The 26,219-nt window shown below is 35.3% G+C and overlaps 1 protein-coding gene across 6 annotated transcripts in view; it reads left to right on the plus strand.

The window, feature by feature from the left end:
- Window positions 1-26,219, plus strand: part of LOC143240928 (putative polypeptide N-acetylgalactosaminyltransferase 10) — a 165,579-nt gene that overhangs the window by 40,280 nt on the left and 99,080 nt on the right. For all 6 annotated transcript variants that reach the window (XR_013022057.1, XM_076484188.1, XM_076484189.1 and 3 more), the window contains one exon: window positions 21,478-21,936. Coding sequence is in view for 5 of the 6 variants with exons in the window: in XM_076484188.1 (XP_076340303.1) it covers window positions 21,751-21,936 (186 nt within the window). In the remaining variant the exon portion in view is untranslated. The remainder of the gene's footprint in view (window positions 1-21,477; window positions 21,937-26,219) is intronic.

Below are 26,219 nucleotides of genomic sequence, written 5' to 3' on the forward strand. Positions count from 1 at the left end.
AGTATAAATACAGTGTGCTTATTACAAAATCTTAGTGTCAATTTTCAATTTTTTTTCTTACAAGCACGTGCACTGTGATATGTTAAATACAAAAGTTACTTGACTAAACTTTCTATCGTAATGTAAGGTGTAAAAATGTTATTATTTAAACATAAGATTATATACTTTCGTGTGAATATTACAGTGTATCTACCGAAGTGTTTGTTTTCATGTGTACCTATGCTATGAAATATGTATATACACAAAGTTCGAGTGAATGCGTTCCATCAAAGCTTAATTCTGCTCCAAAGTACCATAGCCATTTATGAATTTTGTTTTAATTTCTATTAGCTTGCTCTGTTTACAGCTACTTGAATAGGCTGATAATTAAGTCAAGAAAAGCATGTTATTTAAAAAACGTTCGGTTGACGTTTTGTGATGATAGATGATTTTTCGATAGTGTGTTTTTTAGCTGTTCGTGGCGTAGAATTTTAATTTTTGATACTCGATAATTTCCTCTCTTGCTAGATATTCAGTATTTTAAACAAATATTCCAAAACGAATTTGAAGTGTTATCTAACGTGAGGATCTTCACAACGTATTATAAAAATAAATAAAACCGATGTCAGCAAAAAAAGTTAAAAATATTAATTGTACAGGTCCGTGTATACAGTTTCCTATGCAAATACACACTGCGCGTCTGAGTGCGCACACAGTTTACCACTCGACTTATCTGCGGATCACTAAACTTGCTTTATCAGCGATGAAAGCATTATGGTGTGACGGTTAATCCCATTTTCTTGGATAAATAATAATGCAAGATTTAGCGGTTGGTGGTGTTCACTATCTGCTTATACACGATTATCTGTCACCTCAAAAGAGACGCTTTGTGCGGGTAGCTCTCGAGTAGCTTTGCGCGTAATTATCGAACAAACTCATGCAGTTTTCGTAATATTGTACACCTGCCTTCCTTGTCATTATCGGATATGGAGCAGCTTAAATGTTTATATACCTTTCCATTTAAAGCTGTTTGTAAGAATGTATTCGTACAAATATTTGTGATTAATAAACTGTAGGGTCTGCGATGGGTCAGTGTTGTGTTTACAGACTTATAAAGTAAAAGTCAGGGATTTTTTTCCCCGCAGTGGACAGAGCGCCGATAGCTTTAGTTAACACAAATTGTATAGTACGATCATTGTATTATTAGCTTCAGAAATAACTTGTCAATGCAGGTGGGGATCGTTTTAATTGTTTCTAGTACTCAAGATCAGAAGATGAGTACAGGGCGGTGGTTATTGTGCCGGTTTGTAAATCAGAAATTCTGTAGTTCGCTCTTCTTTACCTTAAGGCCCTTCACTAGTACAGCAGTATGTCTACAGATTTACAACGCTAAAATCAGGGGCTCGATTCCCCTCGGTGGGCTCGGCAGATAGTCCGATGTGGTTTTGCTGTAAGAACACACACACACACACACACACACACACACACTCTTTATCTTAAAACCTGTTGCACTGTCCGCTTTGGGGCCGTGGGTGTGTTAGAAAGGTGATGGTCAAATTCATATTTTACGTCAAATATTTTACGTAGAAGAGCGAACAACGTTTCGACCTTTTTCGGTCATCGTTAGGTTCACAAAGAAAGAAGGTAACTGACCGGAAGCTGACCACATGTTAGGAAGGGGTTGTGTAACTGAGTGTTAGAATGTAGAGGGCGGTGTTAGATGTTTGAATATATAATTTTATTTTATTATATTTAATATAGGTATAAAGGCGTTCCTTTATATTGGTTTATTTTGGGTTTAAGTTGTTAAGAAACCAAATAAACACAGCCATAAAACTATGCTCACCAGATAAAATTAACGATGAAGTAGACAAAATAAAACAATACTTCATCAGCATCAATAAGTTTCCTCCACAAACCGTAGAAAACATCATACGCACACACCTAGACAGAAAGCAAAATCAACCAACAAAAGTAAATATATCTCACGATTCAAAAAATCACGAAACCATATACTGCTGCATACCATATATTCCCGACATCAGCAGACAAAAAATGAACATTTGGCTAAAACTAGTAACCAAATATGACATTCCAGTTAATACCAAATTTATTCAAAAACCAGGCACAAAACTGAGGTCAATACTATGTAAAAACTACACTGACAAACACCACACTAACATTATTTATAAGATACAATGTGATAACTGCCACGACTTCTATATTGGAGAAACAAGTAGAAAAATGGAAACCAGATTCAAAGAACATAAAAACTCACCTTCACACGTTTTCGAACACTGGAAGTCAAATAAACACAACATAACCATAGAAAACACTCAAATACCAAATAAAGAAACAAACGCAAAATTAAAGAAGCCTTACTTATACAACTTAAAATAAACCAAAATAAACCAATATAAAGGAACGCCTTTATACCTATATTAAATATAATAAAATAAAATTATATGTTCAAACATCTAACACCGCCCTCTACATTCCAACACTCAGTTACACAACCCCTTCCTAACATGTGGTCAGCTACCGGTCAGTTACCTTCTTTCTTTGTGAATCTGACGATGACCGAAGAAGGTAGAAACGTTGTTCGCTCTTCTACGTAAAATATTTTTTCAACCCAAACGAGCCGTTTTTACATATATATTTCTCTACAAGTGGGTTTTCTCGACGTCATTGATGGTCAAATTCAGTTATTCGATTAGAAGGCTCCAAGTTTTCACAGTTGGTGGTGTTGAGTTAGCTACCTTCCCTCTAGCCTGGGCCTGAAATGGCCATGTGGTTAAGGCACTCAACTCGTAATCCGAGGGTCGCGGGTTCGAATCCTTGTCAAACCAAACATGCTTGCCTTTTCATCCTTGGGGGCGTTATAATGTAACGGTCAATCCGCTATTCATTGGTAAAAGAGAAATCCAAGAGTTGGCGGTGGGTGGTGATGACTAGCTGCTTTCCCTTTAGTCTTATACTTGTAAATTAGGGATGGCTAGCGCATACAGTCCTCGTGTAGCTTTGCGCGATATTCAAAACAAACCAAACCTTTTAGACTTTCCCTCAGTGGTTTCAGCAGATAGCCTGATGTGGCTTTCCTATAAGAAAACACGCGTACACACACACTACAGCAATGAAATAAATTAGACAATTAAATTTTTATTTTATATAATTAAATTTATTTGGTTACAAAAGAGTTTAGCATTATTTTCATTAAAAATAGCACTGCTTTTATGATTTTCTAACTGTATTAGAAATCACGTGTTAAATGGCTTGTACCCGATACTTTAATGAAATTGTATTGAAAATATTAAAATTCTAACTTACTAAGAAAGAACAAAAATACTAAAATATTACTATTTAATATTCTTTGTTTGACGAACATACACTTTAATTTTAACCTTTGTGGTTAAATAATGTATTTATTCCCTGACTTTTATTGCTTGCCATACATTTGTTTTGATTTACTTTTTTAAAGAATGTATAATAATGGTTATTGCAAATAGTGATCACGAATAGTAAATTTATATACAAAATCTTTACAAACTTACAAACAATACTGAATCTTTTATCTGGTCTCGAATTGAATCTTTTATCGACTGTTTACCATGAGCGAATTAATTCTATGTTGATACACAGGCACACCTCACTTGACGGGAATGCTAGCTAGCTCTGTTCTTGACTTGCTTTACGCGGTTTACAAGCTGATTTTTCACCGAGTAAGATATCTAATATCCTTGTAGAAATACTAACGACCGAAGTTAATTCTCTAAAGTTGAACGGTTTGTATCGTTCGAAATCTATAAACGTTCCTAGTGAAATATGTGTAGTTCTCCGATTATAAGAGTTTATCAAAATTATAGCTTCCGAAGCTTATAGTATACTAACTGTAGCAAACCAACAATATGAAACTATCTCTTCGAGCGTCGAGTCCCCCGCTGGGACTGCGGTGAGTCTTCGGATCTATAACGCTAAAATCAAGGATTCGATTCTCCTTGGTAGACGCAGCAGATAGCCCAGTGTGGCTTTGCTATAAGAAAAAAACACAAACGTACTCTTTGCACGTCGATTTATAAACTTTGTCGACATTCTCAAAAGTACAGTTGGCAGTAATAAGGGCAATTACTGGTATTTTACATACACACATTGTTGATTCTTGCGCTTGAGAATCTTTTAGAAATTTAGGGGATAGGTGGGACTTTTGCGCATTTAACAATATAAGTTACAGGCATTTCTAAATATACAGTAGACTGAAACGCAGATATTAAAATAAATATATAATATTACATCCGTTACATTAATCAACACAAGAAGAGTGTTATCGCAAGTAACTTGGAGGGTCGTACTGAACATATCACTCTCAGAAAAGCCGTAAGGTTATACATAAGGTTTGGTGAAATTTGGTTCAGTTGTTTGCTAGTTATTAGCGGACGCAACACACAAGAAAGGCATACAGCTCTCGGAGGTAACTTGGTGTTGGTTTGATACAAATGCTAACCCACTCATGTTACTCTTCTGAGGACCCTTATCATAAATGCCTTTTTTCACAGTGGATTGCAAGTTATAAAAAAAATACACATAAACTTTTGCCAAAATATATAATGGTTTTAATGTTTAGTAACGCTTGTTAGAAACGTAGTATGCGATCACAATTTACTTCACTTTAACTCACCCAGACCACCTGAAAAGCAGCAAAGATAACATTGTTAGTGTAGACGTTAAACATTTTTAGCACAGTGTAATTGACCTGCAATATAAATTTGTTACTATATCCATCACACGTTTTCACGATATATAGAAAACGACATTTAAGACGGATTAATTGACTGCTATTAGAATAACGTGTACCTAAATAGATACTTATAACTTTTCAACTAATAAATTAATTTCTATTTCAAAGAAAATTAAACTCAGCAGATAAATATTTAATCGATAGAGGATGTTAACAGACATATTGAAAACTAATTAACTGAAATTGTCTTGTTAGTTCAGAAACTGATAAAAAGGCAATTGAATTAAATAGATTTAAATGAAGCTTAGATATAAAGGACCATCTCTCGTTGTTTGAAGTTAAAGATTATTTTTGTTATTCCAACTACTAATAACTTGTTCTCTTCTGAAACTTGTATCTGTATTACTAAAGTTAAACAGCATTTACATACAATAATATTCAATATAGGTTATTATTTTGATAAAATCAGTTATGGAGAAGTTAAAGGGGCTGTATTAAGATGTTTGCATAATTTCAACCAAGAATCGATAAAAAATAATAAGTTTTGTCACTGAGGAAAACTTCACAGATTGAACAGACTACTATAGATATATTGTAATTACACTCTATAACTTTAGAAAAAAAGGATATGAAGTCGGTGATAACAGATTGCACTAATAAAAATTGTAATAGAGATACTTAGGCCATAGAATATAAAATAACGTAACTTCTTATTGCAAGATTTATAAAATGTACGCGGTAATCCAACAACTATATAAGGGACCATTTAAAATGTATAAAGAGCCATTTATTCTCCATGTGGATTCCTGTACGTGGTGAGAGGATCTCTCAGGGAAGGTTCTGTTTTTTTCAGTTTACCTCCTCTGGGATCTAAACATCCACCCACGTGTTTGCCATGCATGGTGACCGAAGAAGGGGAGGAGAGAATCCTGGCAGTTGAGGGGTCCAACTCTACCACACCAATTTGGCCTTGAATTCCGGTAGATGAGCGGTCTATGTGTGGCCACCTTGGGTCAATCGGCTGGTCCACTTGGGCTAGGGTCAACCAAGTACCAGTGTTGGATGTTCGGAACAGGTCTTATAGACATTCTATCTGATGCTGGTGTTTGGGTATAGTGCTCACGAAACGCTGACGTTGCTGCAATGTCCTTGTTTGGTATTGTAGTGCGTCCCCTCGTAGGGTTCCATGGTGAGTGTGGTCAGTGGGCACTGAAATATTCCTTTTTTTATTATGGATCCTCCAAATAAAAACTTAAATAAAATAGTGAAAAACAGTCCATAGGTAAACGATTACGTCTTGAAGATTTTGAGCAGCAATCTTCAACAACTGTAACACCTGTTGTATATCATTTTCTTGTACTATATTCTCTTTCAGAGAAGTCTTTAGAGCAAATGTCTTCTTTTTTTTTTTCATTCAGAAGGGACTAGAGAGAATTGCTGGCTCTCCAAAGTCAGTAAAGAAGCTTCGATCTGGTGACATATTGGTGGAAACATCCACATCTCAACAAAGTGAACTTCCTTTTTCATTCAAAGGCGATTAGAGATATACCTATCGAGTTTACGCTTCATGGTTTTGAATTCGTCACGATGAGTTATTATTTGAAAGGGATTTGAAGAACCTCCCCGAGTCAGATATTCTCGTTGGTTTTTCCACCCAAGGAGTTTCTGCAGTGAGGCGTATCTTCACTCGCAAAAGATGGAGTTATGATGCCGACCAGTGTCTTCATTTTGACTTTTATATCACCATGTTCACCTGACACCATCAAAACAGGTTATCTTAATTGGAAGGTACAGCCTACATTCCAAATTATCTCAGATGGGCCCAGCATGGCTTGGTGGATTAAGGCGTGCGACTCGTAATTCGAGGATCGCGGGTTCGCATCCCCGTCGCACCAAACATGCTTTCCTTTTAAGCCATGGGAGCGTTATAATGTCACGGTCAATCCCACTATTTGTTGGTAAAAGAGTAGCCCAAGAGTTGGCGGTGGGTGGTGATGACTAGCTGTCTTCCCTCTAGTCTTACGCTGCTGAATTAGGGACACCTAGCGCAGATAGCCCTCGAGTAGCTTTGCGCGAAATTAAAACACAAAACAAACAAACAAACATCTCGGATGTTTCCAGATTCAGCGTTTTGGTCACTCAAAGACATCATGTCGTGGTTCCTTGACGTGTGCTCGTTGCAGTGGCAAGGACCATGATGCCTAAGAGTGTGAAACGGACTCTCATTGTGTCGATTGCAATGACTTTCACCCATCCTACTTTCGTTCTTGCTATAAATGGTTGGAAGAAAAAGAGGTGCAGCATTTGAAAATGATTTATAACATTACTTATCCTAAGGTTCGAAAGTTGCTGTCCACCACTTCATCTCGGACGTATGCTGCTGCGTTTCATTCCACTGCTACAGTTGGAGTGGAGACGGATCTCTCTGTGTCTCCAAAAAAATCGTTCTCAAAACAAATTAAAAGTCTTTTGACCTCCATGGTCCTCCAAGTTGGTGAATGAACTTCAACACCCATCTCTGACCCTTACATACATTCCAACAAATCCCAAGATCCACTTCCTTTGGCTCTGGGTACAGGCATTTCCTCGTATACATCATCTTCTCCCACCCTAAGATGCAAAGCAATCATTTGTTTATGTCCTCAGTCGCTATAATCCTCTTCCAACAGCAAAGACTTGCCCATTCAACCCAGGGCAGGATCCATGGAGGTCGATAGACCTCCCTTGAATAAAGACAGTAAAGAAAAAAGACGTGGTTGTAAATAGAAGGATACTCTACCCAATTCGCCTATGCATAAATAAAAATGGCCACCTTGATACAATGGAACTGTCGATGTTTATGTTCTAATCTGGATGACATCAAAACACTGATTGCTTCCTACGATCCTCATGTCTTTCCTTACAGGAAACATTTCTGAAACCTACTGATACAGTCACCTTTCGGCTGTTTTCTTTGTACAGAAATGACAGGTTGTGTGATGGCCGAGTGCATGGAGGGGTGGTACTGTTGGTTGATCAGCATGTGCCCACCCTGTCTTTGCCACTCGACACGCCTTTGGAGGCTGTAGCCATCCGTGTTTCCTTGGGTCGTACCATTACTGTTTGTTCTCTCTACCTGTCGTCTGGAGAGACCTATGATCAATCAGACCTTGATGTTCTCATTGAATAGTTGTCGTCTCCCATTTTAATCCTGGGAGATTTTAATGATTATTCTCTCGGGAGAAGTACTGATATTGATAGGAGTCGCTCCGAAGAGCGTATGATCTGATTACGACTTTTCTCTTCTCAGTTCTGGTTCTTTTACCAATTTTCATGCACCTAGTTAGGCCTATATTACTATTGATCTCTCAATTTGCTTTCCTTCATTATTCTCCCATTTTTCATGGAAGGCTGACAATAATCCACGAGGCAGTGATCATTTTCCTGTAATTTTGAGAAAGACTGGCTGTAATCGATGCCACCCGATCCAAGTGCCCTGGTGGAAGCTGGATCAAGCAAAGTGGCCCTCTTTCACTGCTCTCACAGAACTTCATCCTGCCATCGTCTGTAAACCATTAATAGACGATTGTATGGCAACTGTAACTGACTGTATTATACAAGCAGCTGCTCAATGTATTCCTAAAACCTCAACACGTTTTCCACGATATTCTCGTCTGTGGTGTAATCCTGTCTGCCACATGGCGCAGAAGGTTCAAAAACGGGCCTGGAATATTTTTCGTAGCTATCCTACACTCTCGCATCGCATTGCTTTCCAGCAGGCCCATGCACATGCTCGGTGGGTAAGATGTCAAAGCCAGAAGGAACCTTGGATTAAGTTCACAACCAGCATATCTTATACCACCAGTTCTAAAGTAATATGGGACAAGATTCAAAAGGTCACTGGGCAATATAATTCTGTCTCTCTCTCGGTCTTGCTCTCTCATGGTCAGGAAGTAGCTGATACGTGGAGCATCACTGATACTCTGGGTGAAAGCTTTTGCCGTGTATATAGCAGTTCTGCTTCTTCTTTCACCTTCTTAGCCATCAAGACTCGGGCAGAGTGATCACCTCTTTTTTTTCAAATGATTGTCTCTATGATCATAATCACCCATTTACACTGGTGGAATTCAAACTAGCCCTTCATTGGTCTGACAATACCTCTGCTGAACCTAATGATGTACACTATGAAATGCTGCTCCATCTGTCTCCAGCTTCTATTGCTATTCTTCTGATTTTTGTTAACCTGGTCTGGCAGGAGAATGTTTTTCCTGATGCCTAGCACCAGGCTATTGTTCTACCTTTTTCTAAGCCTGGGAAGGATCCCAAGGTTCCTTCAAACTACCGTCCAATTGCTTTGACGAGCTGTCTCCGTAAGACTTTAGAGAGGATGTTTAATGTTAATGTTTGTCTTGTTTGGTTCCTTGAATCAAACAACCTCCTCTCGCCCACCCAGTGTTGGTTCCGACGACATCACTTCATCATGGACCACCTGATTCGTCTTTAAACGTCAATCAGAGAAGCCTTTATCAAACAACAACGTCTTGTATCAGTATTCTTTGACCTTGAGAAGGCATATGATACAACATGGAGGTATGGCATTTCGCGAGACGTCCATATATATGGGTTATGTGGCCATTTGCCAATTCTTATTAATTTTTTTAATGGACAGGAGACTCGAAGTTCGTGCGGGTTCGACACTTTCTCGTTCTTTCTACAAGAACTTGGAGTCCCTCAGGTCTGTGATTTGAGTGTCACACTTTTCGGTATAAAAATTAATGCCATCACTGAACAACTTCCTTTTACTGTTGCAAGCAGTCTCTATGTTGATGACTTTCACATCTCATGCCAGTCGTCGAACATGAGGTATATTGAGTGGCAGGTACAGATTGCCCCCAATCATTTATTGAAGTGGACCACAGCAAATGGCTTTAACCTCTCTCTCTTTAAAACCGTTTGCATGCACGTTTGTCGCCAATGGGGTATTTGCCCTGATCCTGAACTCCGTATTGGTGAAGCTGTGCTGCCTGTGGTACCCGAGACAAAGTTATTGGGGTTTATCTTCGACCGTAAGCTGACCTTTTACCACACATCAAGCAGCTACGGGTCAAACGTACAAGAGCACTGAACATCCTTTGTGCCCTCTCTTTCACCACTTAAAATGCTGGACCCCATTCATCATCAAGGACTGGGGTCCTGCACTGGGGCTTTCTGCACTTCCCCAGTTCAGAGCTTATACATTGTCTTCTGAACTTTCGTTGCATCTCTGCCGTTTGCAACTGTCTTTACTATATGCTTCAAAACTTCGTTCTTTACCAAAGCATCCCACCTGGGATTGCGTTTTTCTTCCTGTGTGCGTCATACTTTTTCAGAACAAATGATCTGCCATTGCTTCTTTTGGCCTTCATATCCAGGCACAGGATAGATTGGGTCTGTATTTGAATACCATTGCTGTATCCACTGGTCAGCCCTTCCCATCATGGCTTCCTACAGTTCCCAAATGTTACCTATCTTTAAGTCATCTGAGAAAAGCAGACACTCCCGATTGGAAATACTGTCTGTTATTTGCTGAACATCTTTCGAACCATCCTTCCATTCCTTTTTATACAGATGGTTCGAAATCAGGTGACTGTGTGGGCTCTGCCATGGTTTAATGCAGTTCGGTGGTTGTGCGCAGAATCCTCTTTTCAGCTTCTGTGTTCACTGCTGAACTGTACGCCATTTCTTTTGTCCTGGATTACATAAAAGCTAAGCGGTATTCAAATTGCACTGTTTATACTGACTCGCTTAGTTATCTACTGCCCATTGAATCGCTTTACATCAGTTCACACCCTGTTCTCGCCGATATTCAAAACCGACTGGCCCATTTCTCTTTATCATCTGCTTGTATCCAGCTTTTTCCGAATACCAGGCCACTGTTGTATTCGCGGGAACGAGCTCGTCGACATAGCAGCTAAATCTATCTGCTCTGGCATTATCACTGCTGTGCCTGTATTCAAGGCTCGGCTCCGTTCGACATGGCAGTCAACTTGGAGTGAGCAATGTGAAAACAAGCTTTTCCACATAAAACTTTATATTGGACTTTGGCCGTCCTGCTTCTGAAAGGATCGAAAAGAGGAAGTTGTTCTAATTAGAGTACGCATTGGTCACAGTTTTTTAACTCATCGTTTTATTTTATCTGGGGCTGTTGCACCAATGTGTTGTCTATGTAACACTCAGGTCACAATAAGCCACACTTTACTATCTTGCCGTCGATATGACTCAACAGCATTACCATTTTAAACATGTTCTATCCCAATGTTTATCCATAACGTTAGACAGTGTTATTGGTGATGGTGACACTGTGCACCTTCGAAATGTTTTTAGTTTTTAAAAAACATTAATCTTTTTAATGCTATTTAAGTTTTTAATTTATACATTAACCTGTTTTAATGTGGTTTCTTTTTAATAAACACAATCCATCTAGTTCGATTTGAAATTAGAAAATGGCCGTAACGTCAAATAACATGTGACCAGGACTGGAAAGGTCAAGTTCAGGTGATTGACGGTGGTTTTAGAACTTATCTGTTAGTATTCCTGGCGAGTTATGATAAGTACAGTTATGCTAGAGAAAGTCCTTTACAACATGTATTATTGTAGTTTTTTTCTTACCGCTGTAGACTAGGTGTAAACATTGGTTTTATGCTATTTATGTTTTTTAAATTTTGTTTTGTTTAACCTTAATTTCCTTTTATGAATTTTACTAAATTTAATTTTAACTTTTTAGCGGATGTTTGGCGCAGATAGCCTTGTTGCTTTGCGTCATGAAACACCAAACCAATCAGTCAACCAACCAAAGATCCATTTAATATATTGTTTAAGTAGTTTAAAAACAGTAATAGTAAAAGTGCAAGATCTAGAAATTAATGGAACTTGAATAAAAGGGAGCTGTAATCCTGTGAAAATTAAAAACTGTGACCACTGTGTAATTTTGTGTACTTGCGGATGGTGGTATGCGACTTCTTTCCTGTAAGATATATATATATATATAAATTATAATAAGTTGCTTAATTAGATGTGTCTTTATAGCCTAGATAAATCGTGGAAGATTTTTAAATATTAATTTATCTTTAATGAGTGATGTCTAATCTATACTAGTGTAAAATGCAGTGTAAGAATTTAAGTTGACAGAGTATCATGCCAGTATTAAAAGAATAATAAAATCATTATACTAATTTAAATATTTGGATAATTATTCCTTTTTTACGTGATATTAGTATTTGTTTTTAAATATGGTATCAATACTTGTGAAGGAATGGCAATAGATTTGGCCTCAAAGAAACGTAACGTTGCAAGTAACCAATAACAGTTTGGTTAACGAGTGATTAAAAATGCTAAGAAATGATTCCACTTAATATATTAATAATTGGTATTTCTGTTTAAACTTTTTTATCAAATACTTAAAATTGAGTTTTGTATTAAATAAAAAAAATACAAATATTTAAATTGTGAGTAATGTGACAGATGAAACTGTAGGTGTTGTTATGTCATCACCAGAATGTATGAATGTCAGAATTTATGTCTTACAAATGAACCAGTTTTATGAAAACTTGTTAAAATGTAAATATAATCAGGCAGGATTGATGGAAAGTTCCATTCGATACTGTTGTGGTAAGACTGTGCACATATACAGTGTAAAGAAATTGTATAACATTGTAAGATGTTCAGTATGCAGTGTTTCTATTTTCTCGTTACTGTTCGATGTTCCTTGTTATTTGTTCATTTTACATGGATGTAAGAACCTAACGAAACTCTGCATGTAAAGAGTAGATAGATCGATAAAACCATAGTTTGTAAAAGTTCATTGGCTTAATCTCATGTCTCAAAACAAATACCATTAATAAAGTAGTGTCTGGTGAATTGATTGAAATATGTATTTAAGAACCCGTTTAGGAAAAATTACTTTTTTTTTTTTTTTTACTGAGACATATTGTTTTGCAAATAATGTTTAATCATATGCAAATACTTACCAAAACAAACCAGAATTAAATCTGATTTGGCCTGGCATGGCTAGGTGGGTTAAGGCGTTCGACTCGTAATCTGAGGATCGCGGGTTCGAATTCCCGCCGCATCAAACATGCTCGCCCTTTCAGCCGTGGAGGCATTATAATGTGACGATCAATCTCACTATTCGTTGGTAAAAGAGTAGCCCAAGATTTAGCAGGGGGTGGTGATGACTAGTTGCCTTTCCTCTAGTCTTACACTAATAAATTAGGGACGTGTAGCGCAGATTTTTAGGCGTTAGATTAGTTTCTGTATACAAGAAAATACAACTGTACATGTACATCAGACATATATTCAGAAAGTATGAAGAGACGAGAAATGAGTTTCAGAAAATCATAGAAACCCGCCCAGTGGTAATTAGTTGAATGAAGGACGCAAAATAAAAACTAGAACACAGTTAATTCTGTGGTTTTTCATTGATTAAACTATGCGTTAAAAAGGGATCAAATTTATGCCGAATTGCAGATAATTTAAGACACACTCTAGATTTTGTTAAAACATTACTATTTGATTTTAAGGAGTTCTTGACAGATTGCTATGTAAAACGTAGAACTTTTAAAATAATGTTTACTCTAAGGTCATTAATCATACAACAAAGCCTAATATCACTAACAATAGTTATATTACAAAAGAGAATTCGTGTAAATATTTATTTAATACGGTTTTGATTAATAAGAAAAATAGTTAATATTAAAAACATATTACTTAAAATACGTTTATGTAACTTTGTTAGAACTGTGTAATTGCACAATGAAATACCATATCAAATAACGAGCTTTTTATTTTTATTTAAAATGAAGTTTGTTTGTTTGTTTCTTTTAGAGCAAAGCCACATTTGGCTATCTGCTGTGTCCATCGCGGGGAATCAATCTCCGGATTTTTATGTTGCATGTCCATAAATTTTCCGCTGTCGCGTGGGTGGAGGGGGGAAATGGGAAGTTAACGAGAGAACAGGGATGCACAAAATTGCGCATTTTTATGGAAAGTTTTCGAAACAGTAAGAGAAAAGAAAAATAATGAAATTTTGTATAAACTATTTTGTTTATAATATATAGATACATATCGATGAGAATTCAATATGAAAATAGCATCAAACAACGGGGATTTAACTTTTCCATCTGATGACTGCACTACGCTAACATGTTGTTAAAACTATTTGAAAATTACTGATCAGGATTAGTAGAACATTTGAACCGACAAACGAAACCTTAGATTATTTTCAGTTCTGAAGACAACGAACAAAGTAATACTCAATTAAAACTACGCAACGGTCAGTCTGTGTTGTGCCCATCTCAAATATTGAAACTCTGTTTCGAGTGTCATACCCTCATACTTAATGCTGAGCCATCAGGAGCATATATGTGAATAACTTAAATCTCCCGTAATTTGTAAGATTTGTTGAATTCTGCACACGTTTTCCAAGCCATACATAATTCCATTGTATATTTTAAAATTAATTAGATTACAGCGTTTACAATGATAAGAAACATTTACATTCTTACCTGGATTAAATCGACTAATTAATGCTCATACGAAAAATGTGTTAGCTGCAATTGCTCTTTTCCAAGAGGCTCATTTATTTTCTTTTAATTCATGTGTTTAGGCTCGGCATGGCCAGATGGTTAGGGCGCTCGACTCGTAATCCAAGGGTTGTGGGTTCGAATCCTTGTCACGCCAAACATGCTCGCTCTTTCAGCTGTGGGGACGTTACACTGGTACGGTCAATCCCACTATTCATTCGTAAAAGAGTATCCCAAGAGTTGTCGGTGGATGGTGATGACTTGCTGCCTTCCTTCTAGTCTTACACTGCTAAATCAGGGACAACTGGCAGATTGCCCTCGTGTAGCTTTATGTGAAGTTCAAACAAACAAACATGCTTTTATGTTATAGTGGACAAAATCAGTTCATAAAACAAAATATTACAAAATCAGATTTTATTTAACAGTGCTCTAGTCATTCTTCATTAAATATGTTGAGCTTGCATTATACCCTTACATACATTTAAATACTGGAATTAATACATGAAGTTTTTATAGGAACTTACATTAGTTTTTCTGTCAATAATGATTTACTTTAGACATTATTTTGTATTTTACATTTTATTATACTTACTGTTTTTCTTAAAAAAAGGTTGCTAGTGTTGTAGTGTTCAGTTTTCTTTTCATTTTTTTCGAACTTTGTTTGAGGACTATTGAAAATGAAGGATTGTTTTCCTATCGTGCTAGATCAAAATGCTAGACAATAGTGTCGGACTAGCATTCCAGTAGCTTATCAATTGAACTACTAACTTATTGGCACGAAGAATATTAATTACAAATATGTTTCCCATTGGCACAATAGTAAGTTTGAGGGCGCACATCGTAAAAACCGCGTTTCAGTACACGTGTATTTTTAGCCGTAGGGGAGTTATAATGTGACAGTCAGTCCCATTACTCGTTGCTAAAAAAGTAACCCAATAATTGACAGTGAATGGTGTTCACTAGTCTATCATTCGTAAGTTAAGGATGAGGAACTCGCATAGTTCTTGACTAGTTTTGCACGAAATTAAAAGCAAACCGAACTTCTAAACTACCGGCAACTTTATTACCAATAAGAACCTTATTGTTGGCTAACCTTAATACTTAAGTGTGTGTGTGTGTGTGTGTGTTTTAGTGAACTTAAGTTATTACATCCAAATGAAGCTAAATGAATAAACAAAATCAAAATCCATCAGTTAAGGAAGGACTGCGCTAAAAACAGCAAATCCCAACCTCTGATTGATTGTATTATAACTATAAATTTTCAAGTCATAAACAAAACACATTAACATGAAATAAAATACGCTGCATTTTTTCTTCCAGTCCGGTTATCGATCATTATGGATTGTTCACTATAAAATTATATAAAATGTAAATCAAACCGCTGGTAGCTCTATTTTACCTACTATTAGGATAATCTAATGCATAATTTGTTTCAGTGTGTAACCAAGATTAACGTATAGACATTGAAAACCGTTAAGGTATTCTGTCCATATTCAGATATAAACCACTTTGATCTGGAGTTTTTTTCTATGTATGTATATGTTATATTTTAACAGTGATCTTCTATAGTTTTTTTTCTTAAATGTGGTTTCTAACGAAAGATAACCAGTGTTTCCTGAAGACTTAGTATTGTCTGCATACAAATTACATTATTCAGTAAATAAGGTTTACAACTTTCATACAAGATACATTAAAGCGTTTTCTGAACATGCTGTGATTTATGCAGTCTGAAAATAGGTGCGGAGAGAATATGTTTGTTATGATCGTAAAGATTGCATTTTCCAAATGTATAATTATAACAGACGATGACAATGATCGTCAAGATCATAACCATCATCACAAGAGGCTTGTGGTTAGAGACATAATTTTATAACAAAGTCATATTATGTACACATTAATAAAATAAGATGAATATCGATGTCTAAAATCGTAGTTAAATTGCGGTGAGATTACTTTGCACCTTAATGACATATAAAGAATATAGATAAATCCATATAGAGACAAAAAGACATAGGAGCAACTTGCTGGAACGTATAGGAAACTAAATAATTGTACATGTTACTTAATAAATATACATAAAAAAAAAGTGGTTCCTATTTTAATTTATATATACAATAACGAACGTAAGTAATGTTTCCTATTGAAACTTTTTTATAAGCTCTAACGATAAATTCATACCGGGACATAACTTCTGGCACAAAATATTTATTAACAAGTTAGTTGTTAATTATAGATAAACAGTAAATTAAAAGATGGAAACATATTTAACCCAAAATTGGAAGACTTCTATGTTTTGCTAAAAATCTTAGCAGATGTAACTTTGAAAATGTGTATTATAGACGTTCTCATTCATATTTAAATGGGAAAACGTTCTACTCGCTTATTAATTCACGTTTAAAACTGTTTTGAATTATTTAATAACTATTTTTTATGCAGTATGAAATCTATAATATCATAATTCTCTAAAAAGTTAACGGTTAGATGGTATTGCGCGTACTTTACGAACGCAAAATTCCTATGAATTTATCAAAATGAATATTTAAGTATAATACGAAACACAATATAGTGTTCAAGCAAGTTTTATCATCATAGCTACAGCTACAAATACCAATAAATGCGACAGTGTGCCTTAAATAGTTTTAGTAACACAATTGCTTCTGGAGTTTTCCCCAAAACCTTTATATTTCATGTTGTGTGATTTTTCCTTTAATTTTAAAAAGAACCTCTAAATGCCGCAGATTTAAGATTTTCATGATGTGTTTATAATACGCTGTAAATATAGTATGTGCTTTCGCTTCAGGTCTTGTTACGTTGAATGCCTTGTAATTATTAATCAATTAGTGCTTTGTTTAATTTAAACCAAAAATTTAAATTTATAAAATTCATAATATATTAATTATTCGCGTGTCTCTTTTATAAAGTGGGCAGTTTAGTTAATTTTGTGTCTCAACCGTGTTAGTTCTCATACATATTCCAACAATTTCTGATTGAAGTAGTGAATTACAAGTGAAATGGATGTATAACTGTATTGCATTTGCAATATCTTGACAATATGTGTGCCTGCTAAGCTTATGTTTTGATCGCTGACATTGAAATGTATTTTTTGAGTGTATAATTTATTTATATTTAAACCCAGGCTTTGCTTTACTAGTTTACTTGCATTTAAATTTAGCGGTGCTAATTGTTGAAAAAAACAAAAAAACGATGAAAAATAAAATATAATTAACTCTAAACGTTGAGTTTTATACACCGAAAGAAGGCGAAGATTTAAAAAGCCATTAGTTTAGTTACAGTTAGTGGAAGTAATAGTTGTTAACACAAAGTAATAGTTTGAGCTCGATCAATTTTACTACAACAAAGGTCTTTAAAGCGTTTAGCTACCTTTATGCCCCACGAGTGTGTTAACCATGCATGTGTATATTTACCGTACAGTAAACGATAAAGTCTGTTATTAATATACGAGGGCTGTTCAAAAAATACGCGGACTGACGTCATAAAACAAAATGTACTTTATTTAGAAGTTACAGGTCTGGGACCCCTTCAAGGTACTCTCCTCCCCAACGCACACACTTATCCCAACGGTGTTTCCACTTGTTGAAACAGTCCTGGTACGCTACTTTTGTAATGTCCTCCAGCTCCTTCGTTGCATTTGCCTTAATCTCGGGAATCGTCTCAAATCTTCTTTCTTTCAAGGGTATTTTGAGTTTGGGGAACATGAAAACATCGCAAGGAGCAAGGTCAGGTGAGTAGGGGGGGTGGGGAAGAACAGTGATCGAGTGTTTGGCCAAAAACTCACGAGTTCTGAGGCACAAATTTCGTAGCAACGCGGTGCATCTTCAATTTTTCGGTCAAATCTCGTAACAAGATCCAACTGATATCCCACACTCTTCAGCAAGCTCCCTGACAGTCAGACGTCGATTTGCCCGCACCAGGGTGTTGATTTTGTCGACGTGTGGGTCGTCAGTTGACGTGGAAGGACGTCCAGGACGCTCATCATCTTCAATGGACTGTCGACCATCGTTAAAACGTTCATGCCACTTGAAACATGCCGTACGCTTCATAGCAACATCACCGTAAGCAAAAGTTTCAGTCGCAGAGTTTCCAAGTTTAACACAAAATTTCACAGTGAGTCGTTGCTCCTTCAGGTCATTCATTCTGAAATCCGCCAAACGAAAAAATCGCACTTCACTTAAAACTGCGTAGCTAATACTCAAATGAAGATATCTGCAATCGGGAAATGGCGTCGTAATTAGATGATCTGTGCGAACCTAGCGACACCAAGCGGATTCCCTGGAACCAACTGGAGCCGCGCAATTCAAACAGTCCGCGTATTTTTTGAGCAGCCCTCGTACAAGAAACAGCTTTACTATAATCTTCAAAGATTCAAACTTTTCGATCTAATACACAGATATGAGATAATGATGTTTACAATAAAATAATTAACTCTTTGCCTGTGTAGGATAATGGTTATGTATCGTTCTTTCGCAATCCGTGTTTGTATTTTTATTTGATATTTAAATTGCATTATAATTATGAGTAACGTGCTGGTATGTTTCAAATAAATATTTTGAACTTTGTAGCTATGGAAACTTTTCTCTTGTATCGCAAGTTTAATTTACCAATGTATTACTTAAGTTATTTTGGGTATATAATTATTATATCTCTGTTATAAATTGCATTTTCAATTATAATATATAGATGTTATAAAAACGTTGATGCACTGTAAAAAAAAAAGTCAAATATTTTTTTTGTCCAGTTCTTAATGGTGAAATGACTGCTCAGAGAATCGTAGCACTTTTAACTCAGACATTGTTGAATCAATATAGTTATTCTTACTGTACATTTCAAACATAAATTAAACCAAAAGCTTAAACTATCCCTAAGACGCTGAATTTATGGATAATAAATTACACATTGTTTCACAAAATATTAAAATTTTATTAAATTTCAGATTATATATTTATTATTTCATGCAGTTCCAAACTGAACTAGAAAGATTTTTAAAGAGGGTCTTGTAAATTAAAACCAACATTATTTTTATATTCCCTTCTCTCGATGTTGAATGAGACTTGTCGCATGGTTTGTTTTGAATTTCGCGCAAAGCTATACGAGGGCTATCTGCGCTATCCGTCCCTAATTTAGTAGTGTAAGACTAGAGAAAAGGCAGCTAGTCATCACCATCCACCGCCATACCAACGAATGGTGGGATTGATCGACACGTTAAATCACCCTCATGGCTGAAAGGGCGAGTATGTTTGGTGTGGCAGGGATTCGAACCCGCGACCCTTGGATTACGAATCGAGTGCCTTAACCATCTTGCCATGCTGGGGCTGATTTGTCGCCTGTCAGTACTCTATCAACTTAACTAAAAAAATATTCTTCTAGTGCTTCTTAATAACCTAGTATACCACAGGATTGAACTTGATGAAATTAAAAGTTGTTTTTGTTTGTATAATGCATTCGCAACTTAAAGTTGCAATCTACAATAGGGTTATTCTGTGCCCCTTTGTGAACTATTTTGTCCAGTCTCATCAGCACAAAAACGTTTAGGAGTGCTATATACACTGAAACTTTATTTAAAACACTTTTGGCTAATCTTAAACTAAAATTAAAATTTCCATGATAACGAAACACTGTTGAATAAAAATGCACAAGAGAAGCATACGAGATAATTCTGTTTTATTGATATTCCGAGTTTAGAGGCTGAGTTTCGACATTAAATGCTCTGCTGATGCAAAAAAGAAGGGAAGGAGCAGTAAAAATCGCTGTTTTAATCCGTTACTGGACGTTCTTTTGTTGTTACGAACCCCCTATAGTCGAATTTATTGAACTGTTTTAAATCAACTGTGATTGTACAGCTATTCACATCCATCTTAAAAATTAACCAAACTATGGTTTTGTATGAATGGCCACTATGAAGGTTACTAGCAAAGAAATATCCAGTGATGCAAAAACATTTCTTTGCTAAATTCAAAATTAAGACCGACAGGAACCCATACACAGAACCTTCTACTTGTAGAAAAAGCCATGCTGCTATTTTTTTTATATGTAATTGGCTCATATCTTCTGACTGAATGTATGTTATTATGATTAAGAGCTATTCGAACAAAACGTCATTCATCCAATGTGAGGACTTTTTTTTGTGTTATGTTTTTGAACACAGCATAGCATGTTAATTAGAGATAAGGAGAACTGCTTAAAATTCATTCATTAATTAAATCTTTGAAGAAAATATAATGAATTCTATAGTTTTTCAATAGAGATTCTCCATGGAAATGAAGTTCTGTAAAACCGTCTCTGTAAGATATGCAGAGATAGTTTGATGTCTACACTTGTACTTTTGTATAGAGTATAAATTAGGCTGTCATCTCACTAGTGTAGGGTTATAATTGCAAAATAACCAATTTTGGATCTTATCTAAAGTGTTCTGGAGATTGAGAGAGTAGGGAATAATATCATTAAACGGATCATTTTGTTTTCGTAAAGGTCAGTCAATGGAAAATCATTCTTTAACCTAACTTTGTAAAATCGGAGCACAAAAAAATAAAAATAAAAAACACTGAAATGAAGCGTTAGGAATTATAACGACAGTTTATGTTCTCTTATAAAAGCTATCTCTTACTCGTAAAATATTTTTCGCATATAGGGGTTATCAAAAATCGGAGCACAGAGGAAAAGTGGGTTTAAAAATTATATTGTTATTCGAATAAACTATGAACAGTTCAAGTTATCTTATAAGACCTGCTTTAACATCTCTTAAAGTCTGTGGTACTCTTTAAATAGATGTGATAAACTGGATAGTCTGCGACTTAATTTCGTAATGTGGGTTTTGAACAGAAAACAGATTTGTAAGCTCGGCGATTGTTTTTAGGTTGTTGATAATATAGAACACAGACGCCAGAAGCATAATCAAGAACTTCGAGTTTTGCTTGATTAAATTATATGATTAATCATTGATACCACAAAGTGAACATTTGAGTCAATATATGATGTAATATTGAAGAAACACAATGGCAAGTTACATAGTACAGTTATATAAGGTTTGTGGGCGTTTGATTTTGATTATATTTCTATTAGATTTATCTTGTTCGCGTCCAGGTTGTGACTGTGTACAGCCTTCACATTAAAAACGGGAATCATTTGACGCAAAAGACAGAAAATCAATTTTGCATTAAGCTATGGAACAACGCCTCATATTTCTTTGACAGTTTGTTTTCTCTTTTTCAGATTTTGCGCCCCACCTTTTCACATCTGAAGCCAGTCGGAGAGTCAGGAATTGTGACGTCACCTCTGAATGTCAGCGTCGTTTGCAACCGAATTCAGTCCGTTTGCCATCGCTATTCACCACAGAAAACTTCGTTGCTTCCACGTAAAACCTCATTGTAAGCACACCCCAATACCGTTCACTTCTTTATTGCAGACGGCCGCCAATAGTACACTCCTGACGTTTCGTATAGAAGACGCTAAGGTTTCAGTGTTCAACACGTCGTAGACAAAACAATGATTCTTCGCAGAAACACTAGACGACTTATAAAGTTCATATGTACTGTTGCCCTAGTGCTGTTAATGGGAACGTTCGTATTGAAAACCTTGCTGGTTTCCCATTCTCTTACGAGTCCAAATGGAAATGTTTTGAGTGGTAGAGCTGTAATGGCACGACAATCAGAAGACCTAAAAAGGATAAAGGTGGGTTCTTCATATTTCATTTGTTTGTGAAATGATCGGTCCATGAAAATGTATTTCAAGCTAGAGGAGTTAGTAAGTTACATTGTAACTTCTTATAATTCAATATTGAGTAGTCAGGTAGTTATTTACACTGATTTATTATAACTCAGTATATTGAATAGTAAGTAATTATTTACACTATGATTTATTGCAACTCAGTATTGAGTAGTAAGTAGCTATACTGTGATTTGTTAGAATTCAGTATTGAGTAGTACGGAGTTACACTGTGACTTGTTATAACTCAGTATTGAGTAGTAACTAGTTATACTGAGATTTTTTATAACTCAGTAGTGAGTAGTAACTAGTTATACTGAGATTTTTTATAACTCAGTATTGAGTAATACAGAGTTGCATTGCGACTTGTATAACTCACAACTAACATATCGCTTAGCTTTCGAACTTTACGCGGGTAAGAATAATACAAAGATAAAATAGTTTTCAGTGTTATATGATATGTGAGCGGTAGTCCAATGTATTCTACAGAAAGGTACGCGTGATACATAAGGATATTAATATCTATAGTGGAACATAACATTTGATTTCCAAATCTACAAGTTTTTGTTTCTTAAAACCATATCTGTGTCTTATATTCAGTACTTTGAATTGTCTACTAAGATTTTCATAACTCATTTTTCGTTATTATAGGATGATCATTGTTTTTCTTTGATAAGATTTCAACGTTATTGAGAAATTATTATGTTTATCTAATCATCATCGATCATTTCATATTTACGATACTGTTTTACAGTATGTTTATGTTTGATGTAGAAAATGTTAGTTCCCATTATTGGGAAAAACCGTGATATGACTCTTTGGTGGATTTCTGGATTTCAGAGCTGATTATCAGGATTTGAATTCGAGCGACACCACAAAATATTCCCCATACTTTAAGGTTTGGATACGTTATAAGATTGATAGTCAGTTTTTTATTGTGGATAGTGAGTGGTATGTTGCTGCTGACTGGCTATCTTTCCTCTGGTCAATAGTTCAAGATCAGGGACGGTTGCAGATAGGCATAGTAGCATTACCATAAATGCAGATACAAAAATACACACGACTACTTGTTCTCCATTTATTCTGCTAGAATTGGAACACTTCCTTTGTTAAGGAGAAAAAGTAGATAGAAGGATTTCGACCTGACACGTGACCAATGTAAAGGTGAAAACCAGAGAGAAGTAAAAACGTCATCTTAGGTTCTATAAACTGAACAGTAAATAAGAAAATAATTCAAGAGTGATAATATCCAACTGATGAGTCAATGCATTCCAGTTATCACAAGTTATGGTTGTGACTTTGCATGCCCTAATATAGAACTGTACATCAGGTTTGATATATTAGCTACAAGGTTAACTTTTGGCTCTGATGTCTGATGTCCTTTGATCAAAGGACTGTTGTGAAAGTGTGTGCGTCTTAAACAGATGTTGTAAGCTGTATGTTTGTACAGTTTAACTAAAATCCCATTAAGTATAGACATATCCTCAAAAAGTTATCTTCCACATGCAGCCTTTAATTTGTGAACGTAGAAATAAACAACCTACACCTGTTTTGTGTTTCACAACTTATAAGTTCGTATTATATTACATAAAATACACGTTATTAAATTCAACCTTCTTAGTGTTGTCAGGTGATTTGAAATTAAAATAAAATGTTACGTATATTAACCTTCCAATTATTGTTTGTAAAGGGGTATACTTTGTTAATTGTTGAACAGTTTCTCTCACCAAAACGTAATCTCCCGTAAGGCATAGATTAAACGATATTAGGTTTACCAACTTGAATCAGTTTTTTATATGCGTAGTTTTAATTACAGTGGGAAGCTGAGAATGAAATCGCTATTGAACTAGTGTCGTAAAATAGATAACTTTCCAAAGAATGCCTGCCACTTTTGAAGAGCTGAATACCTGAACACGATCGTGAATGTGCCTTGAACAAATTTATAACGTGCAAGTGTGTATCACAATTTACGTCGCTCTGAAATAGATGTCTAAGCAGTATTTAGTGATATATTTTTAAAAGTCTAGATGGAAAAAGTGTTTTTATAATGTTGAGATGCTGTAAACATGTTAGAAATTGAAACATAACGAGAGAGATGACGTCACTTTGTTCCAGTGTTTAGTTAGAATTAACGAGTAAGTATTGATGTTGGTTCTCTACAGGAATGTAATTCAGTATTAAAAAGATTAGAGTGTCATGATTTTGAACATTGACATTGTTATATTGGTACTGAATGTGGATTGCACTCATCTGATGTTTTCACGTGGAAAACGTTTTTCTTTCTCTGTCTTGAACCCTTCCTGTTGGATATACAAGACTGTTTGAGTGTTATCATTTCGTTCATTTTTGATTTAATATTTGATGGTCGTTTTGTTTTCATTATAACATTGTGGAAGAGTGATTGTTTTAAAAAGTGTTAGTTGTGAAAATATTTTGTTACGTAACTGTGCAAGTAGTACGTTGTGTTTGCAATTACTTTCTTGAGTAGGTTTTACTGGTATTTTTGATGTCGCGTTACTCGAATCCTCGATATTTTTCTTGTTATCTTAAGTGAATATTGTTACCTTACATCGCCGCTCCCGTAGTTTAGAGAAAGTTCGAGGTTTCAGTTAATGTATAAACATTATAAGCGAGCGCAAGTTGAGTGCATTTCAGTCAGAAATTTAGTTAGCGAAAGAAAACGTGAAGTTAACCAGCCTGTGAGTGATTAACCGCAACAGGCGATATTTTAAAGTACGTTTCACAGTTAATAAGAGATAAAAATAATAATTTGTGTGGTTAAAGGGTGTTCTAAAGTAATTGAATTCGAGTATGTGGACTTTGACGAAACGGAGACAATTACATAATTAAAAGTTCGATATACATGTCACGGGATAACGTAAGTAAATTATTCGCTCTTAAGAGTAGAGAAAAATAATTCTTGTCATTTGGATTCTGAAGAAACTGAATCAGCCCGAGTGGACTTTCGACAGGAAAAGAGAATTATTTAGAATTATAGATAAAACTGTTATATCCTATAGTGTAAAGATGTATTGTACATACGTTTGGGTTGCTCTGAATGTATATTATTTAAAAACAAATGGATATGTGTTGTCCGTTTGTTGTTCGAATTTAACAAGTCACACACACCTACTGTAGATGAATCCAAGCCCACATACATAAGATCTCGATACTTCCAAAATTCCAAGCTATTTAATTTACAGTAAAGTGAACTGTTATATAATAAATTCCGTGAATATTGTTTCTAAACCACATTTAAGAATCCTCAAGTTGTGAGTAGTCATATTGGATTTTGTTCTGTTTTGAACAACTTGTTTTACTAATCATCAATCATAAAGAAAGTCAGGTAGATTATAATTTATATATGAAAGATTTAAAACCTCTCAGATTTTTTGATATTAACTTTATTTATTTTGCTAATACTTTTTTGTGTAATACACTAAATCACATTCAAACTGACAGTCAATTGGAACATTGATTTGGGGAATGTTTAAGATTTTCTTCATCTCTTTTATATGATTATCGTAGTCTGCAGTTTTATCTAACTAAAACACAACCATGTAGACATTTTTATCGGTAATATATTATTATGTATTACATTGGATAAATTATTTCGAACCATATTTATGGGCTCTGGAAGCTCACTGAAAATAGTATATGTATGTTAAGTAGACATGAATGTCTGTTATCGTGTAGAATGCATCTATAGCAGTTGGCCTACAACTGAAAGTATTTTTATGATAAAAATAAACAATTGAAGATAAACACCTCTAAAATAATTTCTCAATTGCACTCATAAGACCATAGGAAACAAGTAAAATATCTAGATCCAGATGTATAGATGTAACGTAAAGATACATGAATGTAGAATTGATATTCATGAGTGTTTGTTAGGCTAAAACATTCCTGTCCTTAGAGAGTACCCATTTTCGTCTACCGTATTTTAGAAATTTATTACTGTGTCGACTGAATTAAATAACATGTAAGATTATTTTGTTATTTACAATATCTCTTAGATATATATATATTATATAATATATATATATATACTCTTCAAAACAAGAAACGCAGAAGGGATATTTTTGTTATTTTAAAGATAAATATATGTAATAACGTTGCAAGCTCAGAGTATGTGATGTTACACGTGTTAAGGCACTGATTGTCAGACCAAAATGACAATAAAAGTTGTGCACCTTGAAAACGGAGGAAAACATCGGATTTTTCGCCAAAACGCATGCGTGTCCAATAAA

Source organism: Tachypleus tridentatus, chromosome 13, assembly GCF_004210375.1.
Source record: "Tachypleus tridentatus isolate NWPU-2018 chromosome 13, ASM421037v1, whole genome shotgun sequence".
NCBI classification, from domain to species: Eukaryota; Metazoa; Arthropoda; class Merostomata; order Xiphosura; family Limulidae; genus Tachypleus; species Tachypleus tridentatus.